The sequence below is a fragment of the Panthera onca genome, chromosome C1, assembly GCF_046562875.1.
Source record: "Panthera onca isolate mPanOnc1 chromosome C1, mPanOnc1 haplotype 2, whole genome shotgun sequence".
NCBI classification, from domain to species: domain Eukaryota; kingdom Metazoa; phylum Chordata; class Mammalia; order Carnivora; family Felidae; genus Panthera; species Panthera onca.
The window spans coordinates 19,419,592-19,444,504 of record NC_138346.1 but is presented as its reverse complement, the minus strand read 5'-3'; the positions used below and the strand labels follow the sequence as shown (position 1 = coordinate 19,444,504).

The window sequence follows — 24,913 nt, the reverse complement described above, 5'->3', positions numbered from 1 at the left end:
CCCCCCCCCACCCCCCGCCCCACTGCACTGTGAGCCATTCTCCCGGGGAAGGAGGGAGGACAGCTGAGCCTCGTTGTCTGGGTTGGTAGGAGGAAGGGTCCAGGCTCCCCTGCCTTTCCTGGCTGGTGCTGTCCACCTGCAGTGAAGGCCTGGGCCTTGGGCAGAAACGTACCCTATCCCTGGGAGTGTGCTCACTGGGTGTCAGGGGTGGGGCACATTGGCTCCTGCTGTCAGGCTGTCGCTGGCTCCGCTGGCTCCCAGGGACCAGCGTCCTTGGCGGGCACCTGCGTCCCCACCCCCTCACCCATTCTCACTCTCTCTGGGGCCCTATCTTCCCTTATATGGTGAAGGCAGTTCCTAAGGGGGGGGGGGTGGTGGGGACAAAGGTCGCTCTCCTGCAGCCAGCTTGCCACAACTCCCTGAGACCTCCCAGGTGGCAGCTGCCTCCCCCTGACAGGTAAGGCAACCCTGCCGGACACACCAGACGGACACGCTCGGACGGGACGGTAGGTGCAGGAGAGGACGGGACAAGGGCCCCTGCTTCTTGCTGGCAGCCTGGGGCTTCCTGTAGCACCTTGGAGCGGACGTGAGGGAGAGGCTTGGCACTCTGGAGCGTCTGGAAAGAGCAGGGAGCCCAGTGTGGCTTCCTGGGCCTCCAAGGAAAGAACTGTACAGGCTCCACTCCAGGCAGCTGCTCTTTCAGACTCGCACCTGCCGTTAGCACCCACCTGACTTCAAGTGTCAGCCATCCCGGATTGCCCTCAATGGGGAGATTCTGGAGACACTGGGCTTTTAGATTTAAAACTTGGATACTCCTGGGCAAACTGGGACTAGCTGGTCGCTCTAATCCCATTCTGCCACCCCCTTCCTGCACCTCACCCCATCTCTTTGCATATTTGTTCCTCATATGAAATGGTTTCTTTCTTTGTGCGGTCATTCCCCCTGACACTCCTGGGGCCTCGGGGCTCCTGCATCCTAGGGCGTGAGCAACAGCCATCAGGAATTGAATGGGCAAAGGCAGAGAGAGGCAGGGGGCTGGTGAGGCAGGGCCCTTTTGGCCCCAGTCCATGCTCCCCGGCCACCCTAGCATGCCCTTCTGTCCCCAGGTCCAGTCCTCTGGCCTTACCAGCCACTGTGGCCCCATTCAGCTGAAATGGGGAGGAAAAGAAGTGGGAGCCAAGTCCAGACCAGGGTCTTGGGATGTACTGACCACCTCTTCCCACAAAGCCTGCAAAGACATTCTCAGGGCTTCGAGAGACAGAGTCTGTAGGATGGGATGCTGGGTTGTGTCCTCTCTCCCTGCTCTCATGGGCCTGGGGAAGCAGGAGGGTGTCCTGGGTTTCAGGAACGGCCATACCCCTGTCCAGTTCAGACCCGCATGACTGGGGACTGAGAGCCGGGATGACAGCATCCCGCAGCTCTCTGGAGCTGGAACCCTGAGGACAGGACAGCAATTAGAAAATGAAAGGTGGGACCTGGATGGAGCAGGAGCCCTAACTCCCGCCAGGGCTCCAACATGGTCTACCCCTTCCATCCTACAATTTCGTCTTTAAGTTTTATGAATATTTGTTGAGCATCTACTATGGGGGCTACGCAGACCAACTGTCTAGGTCTTTGACCTCGGAGACCTGGGATTTATAAACAGATCCTTTCATTGCCATGTGGTCAGGGCGCCAAGAGAGGCACAGGTCCAGGATGCTCTGGTGCCCTCGAGGAAGGGCCTCATCTAGCCTGAGGATTCTGGGAAGGTCTCCTGGAAGAAATGAGACCTAAACTGAGTCTAGAGGAGCATCTAAGTGTGAGCCTTGTGAAGACAGGTGGGGAGGCCATTGGGTAAAGGGAAGAACAGGAGCACAAGGACATGGCAGGGAGGGGGAGAAGGCGCCTGGGGGGCAGGGCATCACTAGAAGGCAGCTGTGAGCAGAGAGGGAGGGGGGTGTGGCAGGGGGCAGATAGGAGAGAGATTCTGGTGGAACAGAGGGGCAGGAGAGGGAGGGGTCCAGGGTGTTGCACACATAGCCGTATCTGGGGTCTGGGAGTAGTGGTGCCCTTCCTCAAATTGGGGGCAGAAAATACTGGGGATCAGGAGTGAGGGGGGCAGCCAGAGAACTCAAGTTGAAGGAGAAGGAGGCACACATCCAGACCTGGGGCCATGCTGTGCGTGTCGTGGGTAGTGAGGAGCCCACATCCCTCCCACCAGGAAGGGAGAGACAGTCTCTCTGGGGAGAGCCCACCAGGGTTGGGGGGGGGCAGAGGCATCTGCTCTGACCAACATGGATAGGAGCAGGAGCAGGGCAGTATCTGTGGGGATACCCTTGCGGTATGAGTATACCGCTCAGGGCCATCCCCTTTCCCCCGATCCCTGGCCCAGTGGAGGTTCCCCCTCCCCAGTTCAGGCTGCTGGAAGTTCCAAATCTAGGGGGAGGAGCATGCTGGCCTTTTCAAGTCCCTGCTCCCCCAAATGTCCACTCATCTGATGGGCAGGAAGTGTCTCTTCCTGTCTACCCTCCATCCTCTTGCTGTTCACCCCTAAAAATCAGAGCCTGTCCCTAGAGATCATCTAATTGACCGCCTCCCACATCATAGATGAAGAAACAGGGCTCATGTTCATACAGCTAGTGGGTGTCAAAGAGTCCGTCTCAGAGAAAGGAAGATGTAGGCCAAGGTGGCAAATGAAATAACACAGAAAACATTTTTCTCCTTTGTACCAAAACTGGTCCTACTGACCCAGGTGTCCTGGGAGCCCTGGGGTCTCTGTCGGTTGAGAAATATCTCACAAAGGGGCCATGGCCAACAGGGCATCAGACAGGGCCCAGGCACAAGGGGCTCCTAAAGGCACATGGAAGGTGACCCGACATAGCCATGATCTGCCAGAAGGGCCGCTAATCAGAGGCTGGGCAGGGAGACCTTGCCCCAAACTCCAGAATGCCCGGGAGAGAGGTCACCCCTCAGGACTCAGAAGAGGGAGTTTCCCAACAGTAAAATGCCAGGTCATTGTTCCAAGAGGTGATTCAGAGTCAAGGTGCCATGAGAGATTAGATAGCGAGGTTTCAGGCTGACAGCTTGTGAGGCCTGACCCTCTAAGCCACACGACCTTTCATTTATTGTTCATCAGTTCCAGGAGCATTCCTGGAGGGCAAATCTGTGCCAGGCTGGGTGGTAGGCTCAGTGGGGAATGGGGGTGGCCTCCAGCCTGATAGGGAGAGGCAGGAAACCAGGGAGGAGAATCACTGGAGGCAAGCCGTTCTCTGCCCTCACTCATATCAGAATCTCTGGGAAGTTTTAAAAGCACCCATGCTGTGCTCCCAAAAGTCAGAAAATAAAGTACCCATGCCTGGGCCTGCACCCAGCCTAATTAAATCAGAATCCCTGGGGATAGACCTGAGGAGCAGCAAAGCATTGGTATCATTTAAAAGCTCCCTAGGTGATTCTGATGAGCAGCTGGAGTGGAGAACAGAGCTACGGGTGAAAATGGAAAGAGCCATAAAAGATACCATAAAAGAAGCTTGGCAAGGGGAGGTTTCTTTCAGTTCGGTGGCTGGAGCCTGGTTCACACTGGAGAGTTCACTCTGTCATTCACTCACTCATCCATCCACCCATCCATCCATCCATCCATCCATTCACTCAGCAAAATGCCCACATGGTTTTAGACGCTAGGGATTTAGTACTGAACCAACAAACATGGTCCCTCTCCTTGTAGGATCTCCTTGGGCACCACCAGAACAGTGACTGAGGGGTGTTTGGGGGCAGCCAGGAAGGAACAGGAAGCCGCTGCACAGACTTTTTCTATTGTGGTAAAATACACATAAGATTTACCATTTTAACCACTTTATACAAGTCAGTGGCATTCAGTACATTCACAACATTGTCCAGCCATCACCACGGTCTAGTTCCAGAATTCTTTCATCATCCAGATGGAAACTCTAGTAGGCATCCCCCCTTACCCCTCCCTCCAGCCCCTGACAACCACTGCTCCACTTGCTATGTGTATGGATTGGCCGGTTCTGGATGGTTCATAAAAATGGACTCATCAATACATGGCCTTTTGTGTGTGGTTCCTTTCACCAAGCGTAATGTATTCAAGGGTCATTTGTGTTGCAATGTGTATTAGCCCTTCATTCCTTTTCATGGCTGAATAATATTCCATTGTGGGGATATAGACCGCCTTTTGTTGATGGACATTTGGACTGTTTGTACCTTTTGGTTATTGTGAGTAGAGCTGCTATGAATTTCAAGTTCCAGTTTTTGTTTGAACACCTGTTTTTTCTTGGGGTACATACCCTTTTGGGCCCTCATTTATTCTTTGCTTTCCTTTTAAAAAATTTTTTTTAAATTGGGGGCACCCTGGTGGCTCAGTCAGTTAAACTCGGGTTCAGCTCAGGTCAGTTCGTGAGCCCACATTGGGCTCTCTGCTGTCAGCTCAGAGCCTGCTTTGGATCCTCTGTCTCCCTCTCTTTCTGCACCTCCCCAGCTCATGTTCTCAATCTCAAGAATAAAAATAAACGTTAAAAATTTTTTTTTAATTTTTAGTTTAGAGAGAGAGCACAAGCAGGGGAGAGAGGGCAGAGGGAGAGAGAGTGAATGTTAAGCAGGCTCTCTGCTGAGCATGGAGCCCAACATGGAGATTGATCCCAAGACTCTGGGATCATGACCTAAGCCGAAATCAAGAACTAGACGCTCAACTGACTGAGTCACCCAGGTGCCCCTGCTTTCCTTTTTTTTTTTTTTTTTTTAAGTCCGTATGAATTTTTTTCAGTCAGCATGGCTTTGATAAAAAAAATTCTTAAAAAGAAAAATTGTTTGGGGCTAAACAAAGGGCCTTGAATGGAAAGCTAAAGAGTGAGGGCTTTATTCAGTAGGTAATAGGGAGTCAGGGTAGGGGTTTGAGCAAGAGAGTGACAAGATCAGAGTTGGGTGGGAAGACTGGACGCTGGGCCCTTGGCCAATCAGGGCCCAGGGTGGAGCGCCAACCCCTCCCCTCCCCAAGTTCCTGAGCCCTGGCCTCCTGGTGGTGTTGGGAGCTCTCTGGGGCTGTGCTGGAAGGGCAGCTCCTGAAACCCAGGGCGCTCCCAGCTCCTCAACCCTTGTTCCCGCGTCTCCCTCCCCTAGGCTCCTCACCATGACCACACTGAGCGCCCAAGTCAAAGGCTCCCTCAACATCACCACCCCAGGGGTGCAGATATGGAGGATCGAGGTGAGGCCTGCCTGGGTGTGTGTGTGGGCAAGGGGGGCGGGGGGCCTGCAGGCTGGGATGGAGGGAGGGAAGGAGGGAGCCTGAGATTACTCTGTCCTCAAATCCTGCCCTCTGATGTGCGAGCCCCTGCTGCCTGTCCCCAGGGCCACCCTCCTCCTGCTCCTATTCCTCCTCCTATGGTCACATCCCTTCTTCTGGTCCACTTCCTCAGGCCCTCCTCCTGCTGGTTCTTCACCTCTCCCAGCTCTCCCTGGGGTCAAGGGAGGCGGGGCAGCTGGGGGTTCTGGGTGGTCCGGGGCAGCCCTTCTGAGCTCCTTCCTCTCCCTAGGCCATGAAGATGGTGCCTGTTCCTTCCAGCACCTTCGGCAGTTTCTTCGATGGTGACTGCTACATAGTCCTGGCTGTGAGTGCGGGCGGGTGCCAGAGGGGCCCGAGCAGACAGCAAAGCCCACTGTGGCATTAGGGAGGAAACCTGAGGCTAGGGGCAATAAGGAGGGCTGGCCGGGCTTCACCCCTAGACAGTATTCACTGGGTGGGCCCAGGTGCCCAGCCTTTGGTAGCTCTGCAGGGTCAGAGATATAAGAGGCTCTCCCTGCCCTTGGTCACTGAGCTCCCAGGTGAACGTCTTTGAATGTACAGTCTTGGGGACGCTCTGAGCCAGCGGGATGTCACCCGACCTCAGGTGCACATTTCCGGAATCCATAGTCCCCTTCATGCTGCCACCTTGGTTTTTGCCACATCCTGTACGATTAATGCATTTTTATCTTTCCTTACACTGACTCGCTTTTGAAATTTAAATCTATTGACTAAAAACATAACTCTACATCAGTACCATAAGTGGAAAGCGGTGTCCCATGTCAAAAGCAGAAAGTAGCTATACAGTTTTTACATAATCATTTCCTATGTACATTTGTACACCCCAGTTCATCACCTCATAGACCTGTGATGGTCCATACACATCACTTGGGACGATGCTGCTATGTGCAACCCACTTATTTCCAAGACCCAGAGGGAAAGCCACTCGCCCGATGTCTCAGCGAGTCTGTGGCAGAGCTGGGGCCATTACTCACGGTTCCTGACCACCAGTGCCGTGCGCTTCCTGGATACCAAGCTCACCTGTGGCCCAGGCCCCTTGTGTGTGACAGACCATGCAAAGCAGGGAGGCGGGGAGAGGGCTGTGGGAGCCCAGGGCCTCGGGCACACTGCACCTCCCCTCTCCCTAGATCCACAAGACGGGCAGCAGTCTGTCCTATGACATCCACTACTGGATTGGCCTGGCCTCGTCCCAGGACGAGCAAGGGGCGGCTGCCATCTACACCACACAGATGGACGACTTCCTCAAGGGCCGGGCCGTCCAGCACCGCGAGATCCAGGGCAACGAGAGTGAGGCCTTCCGAGGCTACTTCAAGCAGGGCCTCGTGTATGGAGGGGTGCACTGCTGGCGGGGAGTGGGGCCTGGGCTGGGGAGGGAGGCTGAGGCTGTCGGGGAGCTTGTGAGGGGGACCCACCATGGGCTTTTGGTGATTTTCGTTCTTTCCACTTCCCCACCCCCATTTCTGTTGCTGCCCTGTCCTTGGTCTTCACCCCTCTGAGTGTCTTTGGCTGCCCTAGGGGCTGTTCGGCAATTAGGTGCACCATGAATTTTCATAAATCAACCCCTGTTTGAATGTCCTGGAGAGCTCAGTGCCAAAGGAGGCCTTCCAGGGCCTCACGGTCAAGTCTTCCCTCTGGCCAACGGGCAAATAACTGCTCCTCCATTCTCTAAAGCAGGACTTTCCCACTGAAAACCCAGGTATCTAGCTTTTCTTGAAAAGTCTGAAGCTCTGGCCTTTGGGCTTTTCCCATGGAAACACGGTCAAGAGCCATGTTGCTACTGACCAGTAGGATAGGCCAGAAGCTCTCCGGTTAGCCACAGTCCCCACCCCTCCCTTTGGTCTTGTTCCTCTTCTTCCTACACTTCTAGCAACAGTCCGCCCCTTTGGCATTTGAGCTGCCACCTCTCCTGTCTTAGTGTCCTTGGGCTGCCCTAACAAAATACCGTAGAGTGAGTAGCTTAAACAACAGAAATTAATGTTCTCACAGTTCTGGAGGTTGGGAAGTCTAAGATCAAGGTGCCAGCTGATTTGGTTGCTGGTGAGAGCCCACTTCCTGGCTTGCAGACAGCCACCTCCTCACTATGTCCTCGCATGGTGAAGAGAGTGAGCAAGCTCTCTGGTGTCTCTTCCTATGAGGACACTAACCTCATCACGGGGGCCCCACCCTCAGAACCTCATCTAAACTGTATCATGGGGCACCTGGGTGGCTCAGTCCGTTAAGCCTCTGACTTCAGCTCAGGTCATGATATCATGGCTCATGGGTTCGAGCCCTCTATCAGGTTCTGTGCTGACAGCTCAGAGCCTGGAGCCTGCTTTGGATTCTGTGTCTCCCTCTCTCTCTGCCCCTCCCCCACTTGTGCTCTCCCTCCCTCTCTCTCTCTCTCTCTCTCTCTCTCTCTCAAAAATAAGCATTAAACAAAATTAAACTGTATCAAAATCTACTACCTCTCAAAGGCCCCTCTCCAAATACCATCACAGTGGGGTTAAGGCTTCCATACATGAGTTTGGGAGAGGACACAATTCAGTCCACAGCCTCTCTCCTCTTCCCCTCCACTGTGGTCCCCATCCTTGGAGTCCCGTTCTGTCCTTCCACATTTCCACATTACTACGCACCCGTCTTAGTGGGCCTCTCAGCAGGGCAGGGAGGCAGTGAGTGAGGCATCTAGGGTGCAAACTGTGGGCTCCTGAGATACCTCGCGCACCTCAGCCTAGTCCCAGGCCCAGCCCTCAGGTGGCCCCAGTGGCAGCGGGCACCCGGGCTCTGTCACACCTCCCAGCCCACTCCCTTGGGTCAGCTCCCTCTCTTCTCAGGATCCAGAAGGGAGGCGTGGCTTCTGGCATGAAGCAAGTAGAGACCAACTCCTACCAGGTCCAGCGGCTGCTGCATGTCAAGGGCAAGAGGAACGTGGTGGCCGGAGAGGTGGGCATCAGCCAGGGCCCTGGCGTGTGACCTCCTGTCCTCCCTACCCGCTCCTCCCCGCCCCCCCGCCCCCGGGTGCCGGGCAGAGGCCCAGGAGGGGTGAGGTGGGGAAGACATGATGGACTGTGGAAAGTATCTGAATAGAGGCCACACCTGCCCTCTGGCGCTCCAGGTGGAGGTGTCTTGGAAGAGTTTCAACCGTGGGGATGTTTTTCTCCTGGACCTGGGGAAGCTTATCATCCAGTGGAACGGGCCGGAGAGTAACTGCATGGAAAGACTCAAGGTAAGCCCCGCCCATGCACCGCCCCACTCCTCATCCCACCCTGCCCTCACCTGCCCCTGCACACCTGCCCCTCTCCTACCAATTGAACTCGCCAGACCTCTGTTGCCAGTACCACACCCCCCACCCCCAAACCAGCCCAGTCTCCAGGTCTCAGCTGACTGCCCTGGATGGTGTGTTGGAAGGTAGATCTGAGTCTCCTTGTGTATGTGGAGAGGCATGCATGTTGGGATATGGGTGTGTGTGTTCTCATGGCTGATCCACTGAGGTTTAATACATCCCTGCTGTGCGGTAGACCCTGTGCCAAACGTCAGGGAGCCAGTGGTGAAGGAAATGGGCAGAGCACCTCCCTGGGTCTGGCCGTCAAGTGGGGGAGACCGACAGGAAGAGGGTAATTGAGAGGTGAGGGGTGGGGGTGGCAGTGGGGGTTCTGGAAAGACTTCTGAGAGGAGGTGGGGTGGGGCCGGAAGAAAGTGGCTGGTTAGGGGTCTGCCAGCAGAGCCAGAGCACAAGATGGGGATTACAGGGAGTTTGGAGAACAGAGACCTTGGAGAAAGCCTCGCTCGCAGGGCATGTTACACGGCCAGAAGGCTGAGTAAGAGGCTCGGGTTTTGTTCTCGGTGCCCAGGAGGCCACCGAAGGTTATTCTGACTTCTGAGTGGAGAAGGGGTGTGGGGGCTGTGGGGACGCAGGGCGCCCTGTGGCCATCTGGGTGAGGATGGGAGGAGGCGCCCTGGCCCCTTGGACAGGAAAGAGGGATCCACACACATTATGTGGGTGGCGATGGGGCTGAGGAGAGAGGAGCGTTGCACTTGAGCAGATGGGGTCCCGTTGCCCGAAACGAGCAAGACCAGGAGCAACAGATTGGGGGAGGAGCTCAAGTTCAGTTTGGGGCATCTTCGTGGATAACGTGAGATGACAGCAGGGAGCTGGGCTGGAGACAGAAATACGGCCTCCGCAGTCTGCAGAAGCCCAGGGCCTGGGGCTGAAATGCCGGTACCCAGAGGTACACAGACATTGGGCTGAGGAGGGGGAGCCAGGGTGTGTGTGAGTGTGCGTGCACATGTGGGCACATGAGGAAGTGTGTGCACGTGTGTGTCTCTTCGTGAGCACACGTGGACTGTCCACCCTGGGGGTGTGTGTGTCTCCGTGTGAGGACGGTTGTCTCCGTGTGTGTGTGAGCACACGTGAGGCCATGCGTGCACGTGTGCATGGGTGCACATGCGAGCTCACTTTGGGGCAAAAAGACCGAGAGCTATGAGAGCCAGGGCTCAGCTCTCGTCCAAAACTATGAAGTAAAATCACAAGTTTCAAACGCACCCCAAACCCCCTCTTGCCAACGAGAAACCTGCTTTCCCCATGGGGTTCACTTGGTCTCCTCACATGTACCTTAAAAGCCTGGTCCCCCCTGCCCCTGGTCACCAGGGTAAAAGCAGGCAGGCACCTCACCCCTTGGGGCCATGGCAGGGTGGGCTGGGCTCTCCCGGCATGGTGTGGGGTGGCGGACACGGCCCTGTCCCCCACCAGCCTTCATGGGTCACCGGGGTCTCCCTGCAGGGCATGAACCTGGCCAAGGGGATCCGAGACCAGGAGCGGGGCGGGCGCAGTTACGTGGGCGTGGTGGACGGGGAGAACGAGAAGGAGACCCCGAAGCTGATGGAGATCATGAACCACGTGCTGGGCCAGCGGAGGGAGCTGAAGGCCGCGGTGCCCGACAAGGTGGTGGAGCCGGCACTCAAGGCCGCCCTCAAGTTGTACCAGTGAGTGTCCAGCTGGGCTCTTCGTGGGTGCGGGGGCTCCCTGGGGGCAGGGCACCTGGGTGACAGCTGTGAGAACCCCGCTCGTCTATGCTGTGCCCTTCGTCCTGCAGCGTGTCTAACTCAGAGGGAAAGCTGGTGGTTACAGAAGTTGCCACGAGGCCACTCACCCAAAACCTGCTCAGTCACGAGGTGAGAGGGTCTGGAGACCCCCAGCCCCACCGCCTGTCCCCCTGCACCCAGCCTGCTCTCCCCCCAAGCAGGTGAAGCGCTGGGGGCCTGGGGCTGGCCTGGAGGGAAGGAGTCAGTTTTGTGCCTGAGACTCTGTAGCCCCGCCCCGCCCGCACCCTCAGGCTCCCACCCTGGGTCTTTCTCTCCCACCTGTAGGACTGTTATATCCTGGACCAGGGGGGCCTGAAGATCTATGTGTGGAAGGGGAAGAACTCCAACACCCAGGAGAAGATGGGGGCCATGAATCAGGCACTGGTGGGCATGGGGATCGGCGGGGGGAAGGGGAGAGAAACAGATATAGCAGGGAGAGAGAAGGGGGATCAGACTGGGCGTCCCACCAGGCAGAGGCCTCCAAAGCTCTGGGCCCAGCTCAGCTGGGGGTGCTGAGGGTCTGCTCTGTAGCTCCCTGCGGGGGTCGCTGCCTGCCACCAGGGGCCCACCAACAGGCAACCTGGGGGCCTCCTCAGGATGTGAGCTCCCACCTCAAGCTCAGTTCAGAGAAAGGAGGGAGAAATGGAAGCTGACCTTTTTACAAGAGGGGATCGGGTCAGCAGGAGGCTGGGGCTAAGTCAGAGTTTGGGGTCATTACTGGGGTTGGAGTCAATAACCCTAGCTGGTTTGGGGTCAGAGTGAGAATGGGGATTGGGCTCAAGGTTGGAGATGGCAGCTAGGGGTCAGGGTCAGAACTGAGGTCTCATTTGGTTTTGGGGTTGAGGCCAGAGCAGGCCTTAGCTTTGGGTCAGCCCTGGGACTGGGGTTGGGTTCTAGTTTGTGCTTGGGACCTGGGGTAGGTTTGTGGTTGGGTCTGGTTGGGGTTAGAGCCAGGCTGTCACTTGCATTGGAGGGCTATGGGGGTTCAGAGAGGGACACAGACCCAGCCACCGCTTTCTCTTCCCAGAACTTTATCAAAGCGAAGCAGTACCCCCCGAACACACAGGTGGAGGTGCAGAACGATGGGGCCGAGTCAGCTGTCTTTCAGCAGCTCTTCCAGAAGTGGACGCTACCTAATCAGACGTCAGGCCTGGGCAAAATCCACAATGTGGGCTCCGTGGGTGAGGGCCCGCCCGAGGCAGGGTGCCTCCTGTCCTCCTTCCCAGACACGCCTCTGCCGTGCGCGCTTTTACCCTGGCTCTGGGCTCCTGACTGGGGTGGGGACATGAGGCACACGGGTAAACTTCGGAGCTGTCACAAAAGGGGAGCTGAGAAGCACCTGTCTCTCCTTTGGAATGGGGTCGAGTCTCCCTGGGAACCAGACGGCTTCAGTCTCTCGCCAGACAATAGTTGCTGAAGGCAAGCTCAGTGCCAGGCACCTGCAGGAGGGAAAAAGTGTTGTCCCTCTCCTGGCTCCTCTGGGAGGCCCTGGCGAAGCCGGAGTCTTAGGGGTGGGAGATAGGGTTTCACATTATAACTGCCACTCTCTAGCTCTGTGACCTCTCTGGCCTCGGTTTCCTCACCTGTGAAATGGATCTAAGAATTCTAGCTATCGGGGTTGTTGGGAGGACCTGGGGATCTCAGTTGGTGACGGCCGGTGTCACGATTCCCCCCTCCCTCCAGCCAAAGTGGAGCAGGTGAAGTTTGATGCCATGTCCATGCACATCCAACCTCAGGTGGCCGCCCAGAAGAAGATGGTAGATGATGGCAGTGGGGAGGTGCAGGTATGGTGAGGGTGGAAAGTGGGTGCTGGGGAGGTGGCGGGGGCGGCGGAGCCCGTCCTGGACCTCACGCCGGCCTGGTGCTGGTCCCAGGTGTGGCGCATTGAGAACCTAGAGCTGGTGCCGGTGGATTCCAAGTGGCTGGGCCACTTCTACGGGGGTGACTGCTACCTGCTGCTCTACACCTACCTCATTGGCGAGAAGCAGCACTACCTGCTCTACATCTGGCAGGTCAGGCCCCACCCCTCCCTGCCCAGAGCACAGCCAGCTCAGTTCCCACCCTGCTCTACCCCTTCCAAGTGGCCATCGCCCCTGAGTTGAATACCTCTGGTGATGAGGAACTCACCCGTTTTCCATCCTGGGACTGCTTTGGCTATGAGACCCCAGTGGCACAGAGTACCCCCATATACAACCCTTTCCCCTTCTCTGAGTTCTCAGAGCCTCCGATTTCCATGGCTTCCAGCACATTCCCTTCATCTGGGCTTCTGTGTCCAGATGTGAGTGAGCAGGGAGATGCTTGGGTGCTGGGGTAGTGGTATGGTAGCCATGCTGTTTCCCCCAGTAAGAAGGAGAGGAGGTCTGGGGTTAAGGCCGGGGTTGCAGGGGAACTAGGGTAGGGGGTTGCTGGGAAAGGATAAGGTATGGGGATGAGACCAGAAGAGGTCTGGGGCAGATTGGGTTTGGGCTGTGTCCAGGGTAGGGTTTGGTGGGGAGGACAGTTGGGTTTGGGGCCGGGTGAGAAGCAGGGATGGAGTTGTTGCTGCAGCCGGAGATGGGGTCAGAATTGGAGCTGACTTCATCCCACCCCTTCCATCGTGCTCGTCCCCAGGGTAGCCAGGCCAGCAAGGATGAAATAGCAGCCTCTGCCTATCAAGCCGTCATCCTGGACCAGAAGTACAACAATGAACCGGTCCAGATCCGGGTCCCGATGGGCAAGGAGCCACCACACCTCATGGCCATCTTCAAGGGACGAATGGTGGTCTACCAGGTGTGGTTGCCGACCTGAGGCACCTGGCAGTCCCCACATTTGCGGTGGGGTGGGCGTCAGGAGATGGAGGAGGGGACCTGGGGGGGGCCGGCCTGGAGGTGAAGGGCAGTCTTCATGGGGGAGGACTGTTTGAGGCCCCATCAGCCATGTGGAACCGGTGATAGAAACAACCACCCAGTACTTTAAGAATACATAATGAGTATGTGACATGTGCAAGTGCTGTTTCTCTGCCCACCCATCTCCCTGGATCCTCTACATGAGAAAGGCAGTTCTTGTGCCTAGATTCGCCCAAATGATGAGCCTGTCCAAACTGCACTGGTGCCTTCCAATGTAACGGAATAGACACCTCCTGTTTGTTGAGCACCTATGAAGTCTGCGGCCCTCTGCAAAGGGCCAAGGCTGGAGAAGGCCACGCATTACTGTTTACGGTCCTGTTAGGAGAGCAGTGAACTCACGGCCCGAGGCCCTGTGTGCTTAAATGCCAGAAACTCAAGCTGAGTTCACAGGAGAGTGTGAATACAGTAATCTGGGATAGGCAGGGAGTTCACGGTAGAAAGGGGGTTTGGAGGAGCCCTTGACATCAGGGTCGGAGCAAAAGGGCTCAGCAGAGGTAAACTGTAGGGCAGGAGGCACAGCAAAGACAAAGGCCCAGAGGAGGGGACCCACATGGGACAGTGAGAAGCCTGGCGAGCTACATGGGAGGGTTTGGAGAGAGCAGAGTGGGTCTGGAAGGGTAATTTGCGCCTGAGTCATGTGGGGCCTTCAAAGGCTGGGATGAGGAGCTGGTTCTAGTCTGTAAGCAGTGGGGAGCCACTGAGGATTTCTGAGCAGCGGAGTGCCATGACCCAAGCAACGTTTTGGAAAGGCTACTCTGGTGATGGTGCATCAGAGGACCTGGGGGCGGGCAACCGCCACCCCCGCCCCCAGCCTCTCTTCCTCTCTATTTTCTGTGCCCTTCGAGAATCTTCCATGGTCTCTACTAAGTTGCTCCCACCTCTTTCTCTCTGCTGTCTCCCCACACCCTGCAGGGAGGCACCTCCCGAGGCAACAAAGTAGAGTCGGTGGCCTCCACACAGCTGTTCCAGGTCCAGGGAAACAGAGCCAACAACACCAAGGCCTTTGAGGTCCCAGCCCAGGCCAGCTCCCTCAACTCCAATGATGTCTTCATCCTTAAGACCCAGTCCTGCTGCTACCTGTGGTGTGGGAAGGTGCGTGCAGGGCCTAGTGGCCTCCCCCGCTCTTCAAGTGGGTCTTCGGGATCCCCCCGCCTCAGGGAGCCTCTGGCCAAGTAGGTCCTTCTTGTTAATTTCCTAGTTGGTCTCCTTCCCCTGCAGCTCTGGGTCTGGCCACCCTCACATTTTCTGCCTCTATGTCTGGGTCAGTCTCTCTCATTCTGTTTGTCTCTGGCTACCCCTGGCTGTCTCAGTGTTGGTCTGTCTTTGTGTCCAGGCTCTCTCTCACTATCCCTGTGCCTGTCGCTGCCTCTCCATTTATCTCAGCCTCTTGGATTCCTTTTCCTGCCCTGTAAGGATTGTGCAGACTCCTGTCCCCTCTGCCATTCTTTGGAGTGTCAGACAGAGGAGGGGTGCACATGGGGTCCTGATCTAGGCAGAAGAGCCCTCTCAGATGCAGGAGCTCTGTGCCAGTGAATGTGACACTAGAGATGTTCTCCCCCAACACAGCTGACCCCTCTTTCCCCAGGGCTGTAGCGGGGATGAGCGGGAGATGGCCAAGATGGTTGCTAACATCATCTCCCGGACGGACAAGCAAGTGGTGGTGGAAGGACAGGAGCCGGCCAACTTCTGGATGGCCCTAGGTGGAAAGGCGCCCTATGCCAGCAGCAAGAGGTAACTACAGGGTCCCTCTGCCTCTAGCTCACCTTCTGAGGTTGGAGAGCCTCCCAGCATCTCCATCCCATGGCCCAGAGCCTGCAGCAAGCATGAATTGAGGACTCTGTATACCAGGTCCCCAGGGCTACAAGATGAGTCAAGGGCAGCCCGTACCCTCAGAGCCTCTTGAGCAGTGCAGTGTCTGTGTGGGTGTGCCTCGGGCCTGGTGGGAGTGTCTTCGTGGCAAAGGGAGTTCACAGCCATAAGAAACAACTCAATGAGAGGGGCAGGCTTGCCCTTTGGGAAGAAGATGCCAGAGCCCTGACCTTTAGCGCTGACACAGGACCTGGATGCTGAGAAGCCCCAGCTGTACACACTCTTTCAAATGGTTTTTCTGAAGAATACCCGTGATCCACCATTCCCCAGTTCAGAAGCAAAAGGGCATATATTGCAGTAGCCGTAGGAGGGCACGGAGGGAAGACAGCAGAAAGAATTTCCCAGTGGACCCATAGAAGAGCCACTGGAATGGATGTCCTAGAAAGGCAGTGGGGATTTCTCCCTCGGAGCACTCTTAGACTCTTGGGAGGAGGGGGGGACTTTATGTGTGAGCAGAAAAAAAAAAGAGTATTTTCCTAGAAGTTAGGCTTTCCATGCCAGAGTTCTGTATCCTCTATTCTTCTGTCCCCCTACCTTCTTCTTGGCAACACAATTTTCTCTCCATCCTGCAGATTGCAGGAGGAAACCCTGGCCATCACCCCCCGGCTCTTTGAATGTTCCAACAAGACCGGGTGTTTCCTGGCCACAGAAATCCCTGACTTCAATCAGGATGACTTGGATGAGGATGATGTGTTCCTGCTAGATGTCTGGGACCAGGTAGGACAGAGGCCTGGGGAACCTCCCTTCCCACCATCTCCATCTCCAAAGCCAAGAAATAGTGGCTTAATGGACAGGCTCCCTTATAGATTCTTCCTGGGAGTAGTATTATGAACAACAAGAGCCTACGGAAGAAGGAGGCAGGTAGAGAGGAATGTGCCCAATGGGGCTGCAGGGCAGGATGTATTTTCCCAAAGTCCAATTTTTTTTTTTTTTCCACGTGGCATGTCTATAGCTCTGGAGAGGCTGGGAGTCACACATTGGCAGAATATCCCAGTACAGGACATCTGTCCAACCTCTTCATTTCCCAGATGCAAAGTCAAGACCAGACGGGACCTGCCCAAGGTCACTTAGCACCACTGTTGGTCATCGGAGCCTGGGTGAACCGAGGCAGAGCCCTGTGGGCCAGGGAGGACGGGAAGGACCGCCTGAACCCTGGATTCTCCACAGGTCTTCTTCTGGATCGGGAAGCGTGCCAATGAGGACGAGAAGAAAGCCGCAGCCGTCACGGTGCAGGAATACCTCAAGACCCACCCCAGCGGCCGTGACCCCGAGACCCCCATCATTGTGGTGAAGCAGGGATACGAGCCCCCTACCTTCACAGGCTGGTTCCTGGCTTGGGATCCCTTCAAGTGGAGTGTAAGTGGCCAGCCCACCCTGATCCTTATAGCCCTTCACATCCTCCTCCAGGTGGCTGCTCGTGGTACACCACAAGGGCAGGGCAGACTCCCAGGCTTTTCTGTTTACTGCGATAGATGACCAGTGATATATTTGTAAAGGGGTCTGAGGGGGCCTAGAATAAAAAGTAAGGCTGCATAAAACCATTAACCCCCCTGGTGAGGGAGAGGAAAGAAGGCTATCAAAAACCCAGGCTCACTCAGTTCAGTGCCTTGCCTTATGGATCCAATGTAGCTGAAGGCTGTTGGACATTATTGGTTAGAACCGTACTATTTAAACTTAACTGCAGTTAAACAAAATTAAACATTCAGTTGCTCACTAGCCACAAGCTAAGTGCTCTGTAGCCCTATCGGACAGCACAGAAAAAGAACATTTCTATCATCGCAGAAACTTCTCTGAGGCGGTGTTGGTGGATCCGTAAGCCAGGTGAAATGAAACATGTCAGTTCTCAAGGACAGATAAATATCTTCCCGGCACTGAATTCTAAGCAAAATGGGTCATACACGTGGTCCTTACCTGAGGGACAGGGAGTCAGACTTCCACAGGATTCTCTGGAACTGGTCGCACATAGAAGCAGAGGGCAGGTCCTCAAAATGGAAGGTTTTCTGCAGGAAGGAGGAAAGCTAAAGTAGAGAGTGCCAGCCCAATGGCTTTGGGTGCACTAAAGTGGCAAAACAGATGAGTTTAGGGAACCAGAGCTTAATTTCCTCAAATACATTTCCTCAAATACATTTTTTGAAAGCATTCTTTCAGTGGCTGATGGGCTGAATTTAGTTTTGAGGATAAACAAATCTCAAGGCTGCAAATTTAGATGCCAGAACTTTTCTTTCTTTCTTTCTTTCTTTTTTTTTTTTTTTTTTTTTTTTTTTTTATGAGCAGCAGGCAAAAGTTTATGAGAGTATAAGATCAGAAAGTAAGAATAGTAGGAAAGCTCTCTTTTACAGAGAGGGGACATTCGAAAGTGAATGCCCCGACTCTAGGCGAGGGTCCTTGTTTTATAAGGTTCTGGTCAGCCCCCCTCCCTTCCCCCTTGTTCCTTCTCAGGTCCTACCCTTATTGGCTGGATAACTCTGCGTTGTCCAGTCCTGATTGGCCCGATTCCATTGTGTGAGGGGTGGTCTATGGCCATATCATTCCTTGTGGGTCGTCTGTTTTATGGTCTACTACTTATTTTTAGTCAGGTCTTCCGTCAAATTCCTGAGGGGAACCTGAGGGGGAGCACATGGTGTCTGATACACTCTTAAGAGGAAACTTATGCCTGAGGGGGTAGATGCCAGAACTTCTAAAATTCCTATCAGTGTCCTGAGTCAACACCTCTGACGGCCCTCCCCTCGCCCCAGTCTGGGGGGCTTCTCTCAGGCTCACGCGTGGGCTCACTCCTTCACTCAGCATAACTCCAGTAGGGTGCGCGATGCTTGGTGCCAGGCCCTGGGGATATGGAGACGGGGCTCCTCGTGGAGCTAAGGTCCCTTCTAACTCCCTTTGCTCTTTGGCGGCAGGGTCCCCCCACCAGGCTCTGGGAGGAGCACCCCCCGCTCTCCAGGGCCCCCATGTTCCCCAGAGCCTGCAGGGTGTAGGCAGGTTCTCAAGGCTGCATGTGGCTGCTTGCACTGCCTCTGAGTGTGGCCTCCAGCCCCACGTGGGGCTGAGCAGGGCCTCTTCTGACTGTCAGCCCTTTGGGTGCCCATCCTCGCCATCCAGCCTCCTTTTTCAGGGTCCCCCCCCCCCTCCAGCCCCTGAGCCCCCTCTTCCCCCTTCCCACGCCCAAGCCTTAGACCAACCTTCTTCCAACTCCTGAAGGAAAAAGTTCTTCCATTTCCTCTGCTGAGAACCGGGTCTAACTTGTTATTTACTTTCTGTGCAGAACGCCAAATCCTATGAGGACCTGAAGGTGGAGCTTGGAAACTCCAGGGACTGGAGCCAGATTACTGATGTGAGTACAGGGCAGGTGGCCGGCTGACGATGGCCAGCCCTGCGGGAGCTGAGAAAGCTCCAGAGAGGACACCAGCATCCTGGGCTTTACTTTCCACCATGAACCGCCACCCCTCCCCCCCCCCCCCCCCCCACTGGAAGTCCTTGCTGTTTAACTTCAAGGCCTCTGGCTGTTTTTTTTTTTTTTTTTTTTCTCCTCCATTTCCTAGTGTATGGTTCCCCCATCTGATCATACATGAATCTGATGGGAGCTGGGAGTGAGGGGCGGGGGCAGCTGATTAGAATGCAGATCCCAAAGTCCCACTCACTGCCCCAAATTCTGGCTTGTGGAATTGGGTTGAGACCCAGGAATATTTGCCCGTTCTAAACGAAGAGCCCAGGTGATTTGATGCAATTAGGCCATGGACGACACTTTGAGAAAGAATGATTTCTCTGCCGTGGTCATCCTGGGATAGCCTTCTCCAGATACAAACTGCAGTCTCTGAGTTAGTTAACAGAAACTCATTTAGCCTGTCGGCCTGGTTGATAAGGAAATCTGAAAGCGAAACCTTTCCTTCAAGAAGTTCCCAGGCTTGCAGGGGAACTGAGTCCAAGCAGACTCTGCAAAAATGTATCCAGAACATGAGAGCAATTCCACAAGCATGCTGGGGTAATCAGATAACGCACCTGGCTCCTTGGCCCCTTGGCCCCACCCTCAGGCTGAGTACCTCGTGACACTCATTAAGCCCTTCTCGGTGGACTGATGGTGTACGTTGGAAGGCATATATAGGTCAAGGCTAAGTGAATTTACTGATCACAATTTCATAACCGATAAGAGAAAGAGGATCATAAATGTCCAAGGCGGACCTTAAGCATCCACCATGAGAAGCCATGAAGAAGTTTGTAAGTCAAAGAACAAAATAATCATCTCGGACCAATTGGCTTTGGTTGGACACAATCCACCAAGTTTTAGCTCATGGGTCCGATCAAACGTTGTGTTCTTATGAGGAGTGTGTGTGGGTGGTGGGGTCATGGAAGGCTTCAGGAAGGAGGTGCCCTAGAATCAATGTTGACTCCAGAGAGATAAGCAGCCTGGGAGGTAGCCACAAGCCAGCAGAATTAACCGGTGGTTTCCTTTTCTTCCCTAGGAGATCACAAACCTCAAACCGGATGTGTTCAATGCTAACACCAACCTCATTGTTGGGCCTCTACCCATCTTTCCCCTGGAACAGTTGGTGAACAAGACTGTGGAGGAGCTCCCTGAGGGTGTGGACCCCAGTAGGAAGGAGGTAGGTCAGACTGGAAGAGGAGGATGAAGAGATACGGCTTGCCGATTGCTGGACAACACTAATTGAAGCCCAGATTGTGCCCTGCAAGTGATTAGGTGCTGGGGGGATGCCAGAGAACAAAAGCAGACCTGGTCTCTGCCTTCATGTGAGGTGACATCTCAGTGGGGAGAGAGGGCTCAAAGGACCCTGATTACACTGTTATTTCATTTCACTGATGATAAGTACCACACAGGTGAAGTACAGGTGCCATGAAAAGTATTCCCAAAGGAAACCTGTTATAGTCAGAGCAGAGTTCCTTCTGAAAGGTGGACAGGAATTATTCAGGCAAAATGGGTTATTCCTGGAGAAGGGAACAGCATACATGAAGCCCAGAGGCAGGGAATAAGTGTAGCATGGGGGTGAAACTGCAAGGTGGCCAGAGTGGCTGTGGTGTGCAGAGCTGGGGAGTGGCAGGCCAGGGGGCCAGGGGCCCAACTGAGCAGTGCATGCTACGTCACCTTAGGGAATGTGGTGTGTTTTTTTTGGGGGGGGGGGAGAGCACAAGTGGGGGAGGGCAGAGAGAGGGGGACAGAGGATCTGAAGTGGGCTCTGTGCCGACAGGCTGACAGCAGTGAGCCCGATGTGGGGCTTGAACTCACGAACTGTGAGATCATGACCTGAGCCAAAGTCAGATGCTCAACCCACTGAGCCACCCAGGTGCCCTGGGAATGTGGTGTCTTTTTAAAAAGTGGACAGGAACCGGGGCGCCTGGGTGGCTCAGTCGGTTAAGCGTCTGACTTCAGCTCAGGTCACGATCTCGTGGTCCATGAGTTCGAGCCCCGCGTCGGGCTCTGGGCTGATGGCTCAGAGCCTGGAGCCTGCTTCCGATTCTGTGTCTCCCTCTCTCTCTGCCCCTCCCCCATTCATGCTCTGTCTCTCTCTGTCTCAAAAATAAATAAACATTAAAAAAAAATTAAAAAAAAAAAAAGTGGACGGGAACCATTATGGCTGAAGCAGGGGAGTAGCAGTTAGATTTATGCTTTTAAAAGATTACTGTAGGGGCACCTGGGTGGCTTAGTCAGTTAAGCATACGTACAACTAATGTTTTCGGCTCAGGTCAGGATCTGATGATTTGTGAGTTCGATCCCTGCATAGGGTTCCGTGCTATGTCAGCATGGAGCCTGCTTGGAATTCTCTCTCTCTCTCTTTTTCTCTCTCTCTCAAAATAAAGGATTTATTCTCAAAAAAATTTAAAAAAGAAAGATCACTATAGGGCCACCTGGCTGGCTCCGTTGGTAGAGCATGCGACTCTTGATCTTGGGGTTGTAAATTCGAGCCCCATGTTGAGTATAGAGATTACTTAAAAATAAAATCTTTAGGGACACCTGGATGGCTCAGTCGGTTAAGCGTCCGACTTTGGCTCAGGCCATGATCTCATGACTCCTGAGTTCAAGCCCCACATCGGGCTCTCTGCTATCAGCTCAGAGCCTGCTTCAGATCCTCAGTCCTCCTTTCTGCCCCTCCCCCACTCATGTGTGCACGCGCGCTCTCTCTCCCTCTCTCTCTTTCAAAAATAAATATTAAAAAAATAAAATAAAACCTTTAAAAAAGAAAAGTGAAGAATGGAAGGTGCAGAAGCAGCAGCCCTGGGCAGACTGAGTGTGTGTGTGGGGGGAGTCTACAATAGGTGGTGGCTGGGGAAGTAAGGGAAGGAAGTGGTTTAGAGAAATATTTAGGAGGTAAAGTCAAGGACACTAGGTAATTATTGGATGAAGGGGGTGAGAGAGCGGCGGTGGGGGGAGGGTAGGAATTGTGTCATTTTCCGAGATAAAAAAAAAAAACACACAAAACCCTGGGTCAGACTGAGCTTAGAGGGGACAAGCATGAATTGGGTGGTAGCCATGCCATTTGAGGCCCCCTCCGCCCCCGCCGTGAGACATACGAACAGATGCACGTTTGGTGGGCAGGCAATTCAGAGGAGCGCCAGGGAGAGACTCACCAGCGCTCGGTGCCTCTGGTGGCTGCAGCTGTAGGCCCGCGCTGTCACCTGCAGGGAGGGAGTATGGCAAGAAGAGCTTGTTAAAAATACATTTCCAATATTTATTCCCACTACAGGAAGATCCAAAAGACATGGCAAATCTAGCTTGATGGGGGTATTGAGAGAAAATGTACTCTGGGTATAATAATAATAAAGTCTTACACATGAATTAAGGACTCTACAGAAGAGAGATGCCTGATTTCTCCAAGAAGTCTGTTAGCGATCTGGGCCCGATATACGTTTAAGTATATTGTTCCCAAAGCATTTGTATCCTGCCCTTCACCTTGGAGACCATGTCCGTGCATTCTCTCCCAGATCTGCCCACCATCCGTGTCCTCACTGTAATAGTGGGATGATCCTAATATATTTTCTGTAATAGTAATACTACAAATTATTATTTGCCCAGCACCTGGTACATAGAAAGTGCTCTGCAAATGTAACCTGCTATTTTCACTGCCTGCTCTACACCTGAGAAAACTGAAGAGTGGGGAAGTGACTTGCCTTATGTGACTGGCAAAGCTACTTAGTAGCCAAGTCAGAGCAAGAACCAGGTCTTTGGAGCCCTGCTGTTACCCTCGTATCATCATGTGGCACCAAGTATCTCTAACAGGAGGGGCAGCCAGTGTTATTGAACGAGGTGATCAGTGGGAGGCTGGAGGGATTGCAGGTTTTGAATGGGACAAACAGCATCAAAACAACCCTACCACGGTAGACACAGTCTACAAAATCTAAGATCCTTTTTAAAAACTCAGTTGTCTGCTGCCGATGTTTTTAATCATGGGAGTAACATACATTCTTGTGGGAGAGGTATAGGTTCATGGTCAAGTGGGGACAGTAGGAGAGGTCTTGAGGCCTCGCTGGCTGCTCCGAAGTCGGAAGGGGAGCCAGAGACAATGAACAGTGGTGTGGTGGGTCTGGCTGCAGGCAGTAGCAAGAGGATAATCCAAGTGTTTGAGCGCAAGTGAGTAAACCACAGAGAGGCGGATGTGGGTATGGGTGAGGCCGGTAATCAGCTGGCAGGACCACAGAGTCCAAGAACAGGACTAGGGAAAGATACAAGGCCACTGGGATGGGCAGTTCCTGCTATCTAGCCTAGGGGTCAGAGTCCAGAAGTCTCCACCAAGCAGCGGAGCCAGCCTGACTGGGGCTGAGAGGGCACCTGCATCCACAGCTGTGAGGGACCTGGAGCGGGCGTTTGCTACAAACCAGTTTGGGGTAGGCAGCTCTTCCCCATCCACTGATGCCCAAACCGCCCACCTTTACTCCCTTCCTCCCTGCCTGGGGGAGTGGGCAGTGCTCTCAGGATCCTTGAGGACAGAATGCCCAGGGGTGGGAGGCAAATCTGAAGACAGGTTAGAGAACTGAGGCATCAGACCTACCTGAGCTTGAGGTCCATCTGCGGATGTTTGCCAAGCGGTTCAATTAAGGGCTCTCTGCAGGAGTGGATAAAACACTCTTCTGGGGTGGCAGGGTGGGCTAAGATTGAAAAACAAAAAACAAAAACCTTGCTCTCACCACCCCTCCCCTCTGGGTGCCTGGGGAGCAGAGATGTTGGGAGATGCTGTTTTATAGCAGCTTCAATTTGGGGTTCTCACATTGAGTGTGCCTTGATAGCACTTAGCTTGCCTTAAGCAGCACCACTATTATATTGTATCAGCTGGGAGCAACAGTCATTTCAGGCAATCTCCTCATCTAATGGAGAAAGATACATACTCCAGGCCTAGAAAGGTGTCTCCCAGTCATGATCTCCAAGCTGAGAGTAAAAAGGTAGAATTGTGCTAACCTTCTAGACCTTTCATAGGACTGGAGAATATAGGGTAAGTCATCCAAATGTTTTGTCTCCTGCTCAAATTAGCCAGCTGTTTTGTAAGTGCCACGGCTGTACACGCTTGCTCACTTTGCCCATTGGGGTGGGGCGGCTGCCGGGTGAACTTGAGCCTGAGCAAGTCAGGGCCCAGGAGGGCAAGCCCTCAAGGGCTAGGGGCTTCTGCCAGAAGAGCTGTGCCTCCTGTGGTAAAGACAACTTGGTCTAGATCAGACCCGGGTAGATTCCCTTCTGCAGCTCATCTGCTTCCTCCATGGGCCAGACTCACAGAAAGAAGGGTCCCCTGGCTTAGGTTCACTGCTTAGTGAGACAGATGAACAAGATACTTTCTTAGGGAAACATATGCCCTTTCACATGTAATGTCACTTTCATCCCCATAAAAACATTACAGAGAAGCAATTATTGGCCTTTAAAAAATTTCCCCCATTCTACAGAGAGGAAAACTAAGATGTTCCCCCAAGTTAGCAAATTCTTAACCAAGCTAAGCCAAGTTCTTATTTCAGATCTAGGGTCAAAAGAAAGGAGCTCAATCTACTTCATCTTGAACTCGTTCCAAATTCAGGGATCAAACCTCTTGCATCTCAAAATGCCACCTGACTCCTCCCATTTCTTTCTTGGTTCTCCTGACGTTGCCTGTATTTGCTTTTCATGTGATCGCCACCCCACACCCATAAGACTCATCAAAGTAAACCCTGGGGAAGAGTGTGACCTTTGTCCTCTGCTTCCTCTCTCCTTCTAGGAGCACCTGTCCCCCGAGGATTTCACCAAGGCCTTGGGGATGACGCCCACTGCCTTCTCTGCCCTCCCTCAATGGAAGCAACAAAACCTCAAGAAACAAAAAGGCCTGTTTTGAGAAGCAGGGGTAGCTGCTAGCTGGAGGGCAGTACCCTACCCTGCTTGGTTTTTCATGACCGGGATGGGAGTCCTACACTAATTGAGGTGAAATTTTAGTTACCGGTGAGCGGCCTTCTGTGGCACTGCCACTTTTATCGAGTAACCTACCTATTCTTCCAGAATGATACCTCCGTAAAGACACTGTGATCCCAATTTGAGACATGAGGGTGGGGGGTCACGTTGTTTCTATCCTCAGGTATTGCATCACTTTTAGTATCCTGTTCTAGAGCTTTCCCTCCTGAGAAGAGCAGGCACTCCACGGGACATCAGAATTCTGAGGAGCCGTTGCTAGCTTTTCCTCTCTTGTGACACTTTTATCTACAGGAAGTGGGCTGAAGACCTTTCCCAGCGTAATGGCTTTTCCTCTTCACTTTCCTGATTTAGGCGAGACGTTAAAGGGGACTCCTCCTCTGTAGGAGTTGAATGGCCTGGGAAAAGGACCTGTTAGGCAATCTCACAACACTAACGGGTACCCAGTGA

At 53.9% G+C, this 24,913-nt stretch overlaps 1 protein-coding gene across 2 annotated transcripts; it reads left to right on the top strand.

Annotated features, from left to right (window-relative positions):
* Nucleotides 1-352: 352 nt before the first annotated feature.
* Nucleotides 353-24,518, top strand: VIL1 (villin 1). Of its 2 annotated transcripts, none has more exons than XM_060623564.2 (20): nt 353-457; nt 5,110-5,194; nt 5,523-5,597; nt 6,418-6,614; nt 8,101-8,209; nt 8,382-8,492; nt 10,047-10,249; nt 10,360-10,438; nt 10,634-10,732; nt 11,376-11,529; nt 12,032-12,132; nt 12,223-12,360; nt 12,959-13,117; nt 14,146-14,325; nt 14,819-14,964; nt 15,675-15,819; nt 16,270-16,458; nt 18,362-18,430; nt 19,557-19,697; nt 24,279-24,518. In XM_060623564.2, the coding sequence occupies exons 2-20, from the start codon at nt 5,120-5,122 to the stop codon at nt 24,390-24,392; spliced, it is 2,484 nt and encodes an 827-aa protein (XP_060479547.1). In that variant the 5' UTR covers nt 353-457; nt 5,110-5,119; the 3' UTR covers nt 24,393-24,518. The 2 variants fall into 2 exon arrangements, with proteins under 2 accessions (XP_060479547.1, XP_060479548.1); XM_060623565.3 differs by lacking the exon at nt 353-457 and adding an exon at nt 478-506.
* The last annotated feature ends 395 nt before the right edge of the window (nt 24,519-24,913 follow it).

Excerpts from the sequence above, each read along its gene's own strand:
- VIL1 (XM_060623564.2), top strand. The coding sequence starts at position 5,120 with ATGACCACACTGAGCGCCCAAGTCAAAGGCTCCCTCAACATCACCACC. Across the intron at positions 11,530-12,031 it reads CCACAATGTGGGCTCCGTGG|CCAAAGTGGAGCAGGTGAAG; the intron begins GTGAGGGCCCGC and ends CCCTCCCTCCAG. Across the intron at positions 16,459-18,361 it reads GGGATCCCTTCAAGTGGAGT|AACGCCAAATCCTATGAGGA; the intron begins GTAAGTGGCCAG and ends CTTTCTGTGCAG.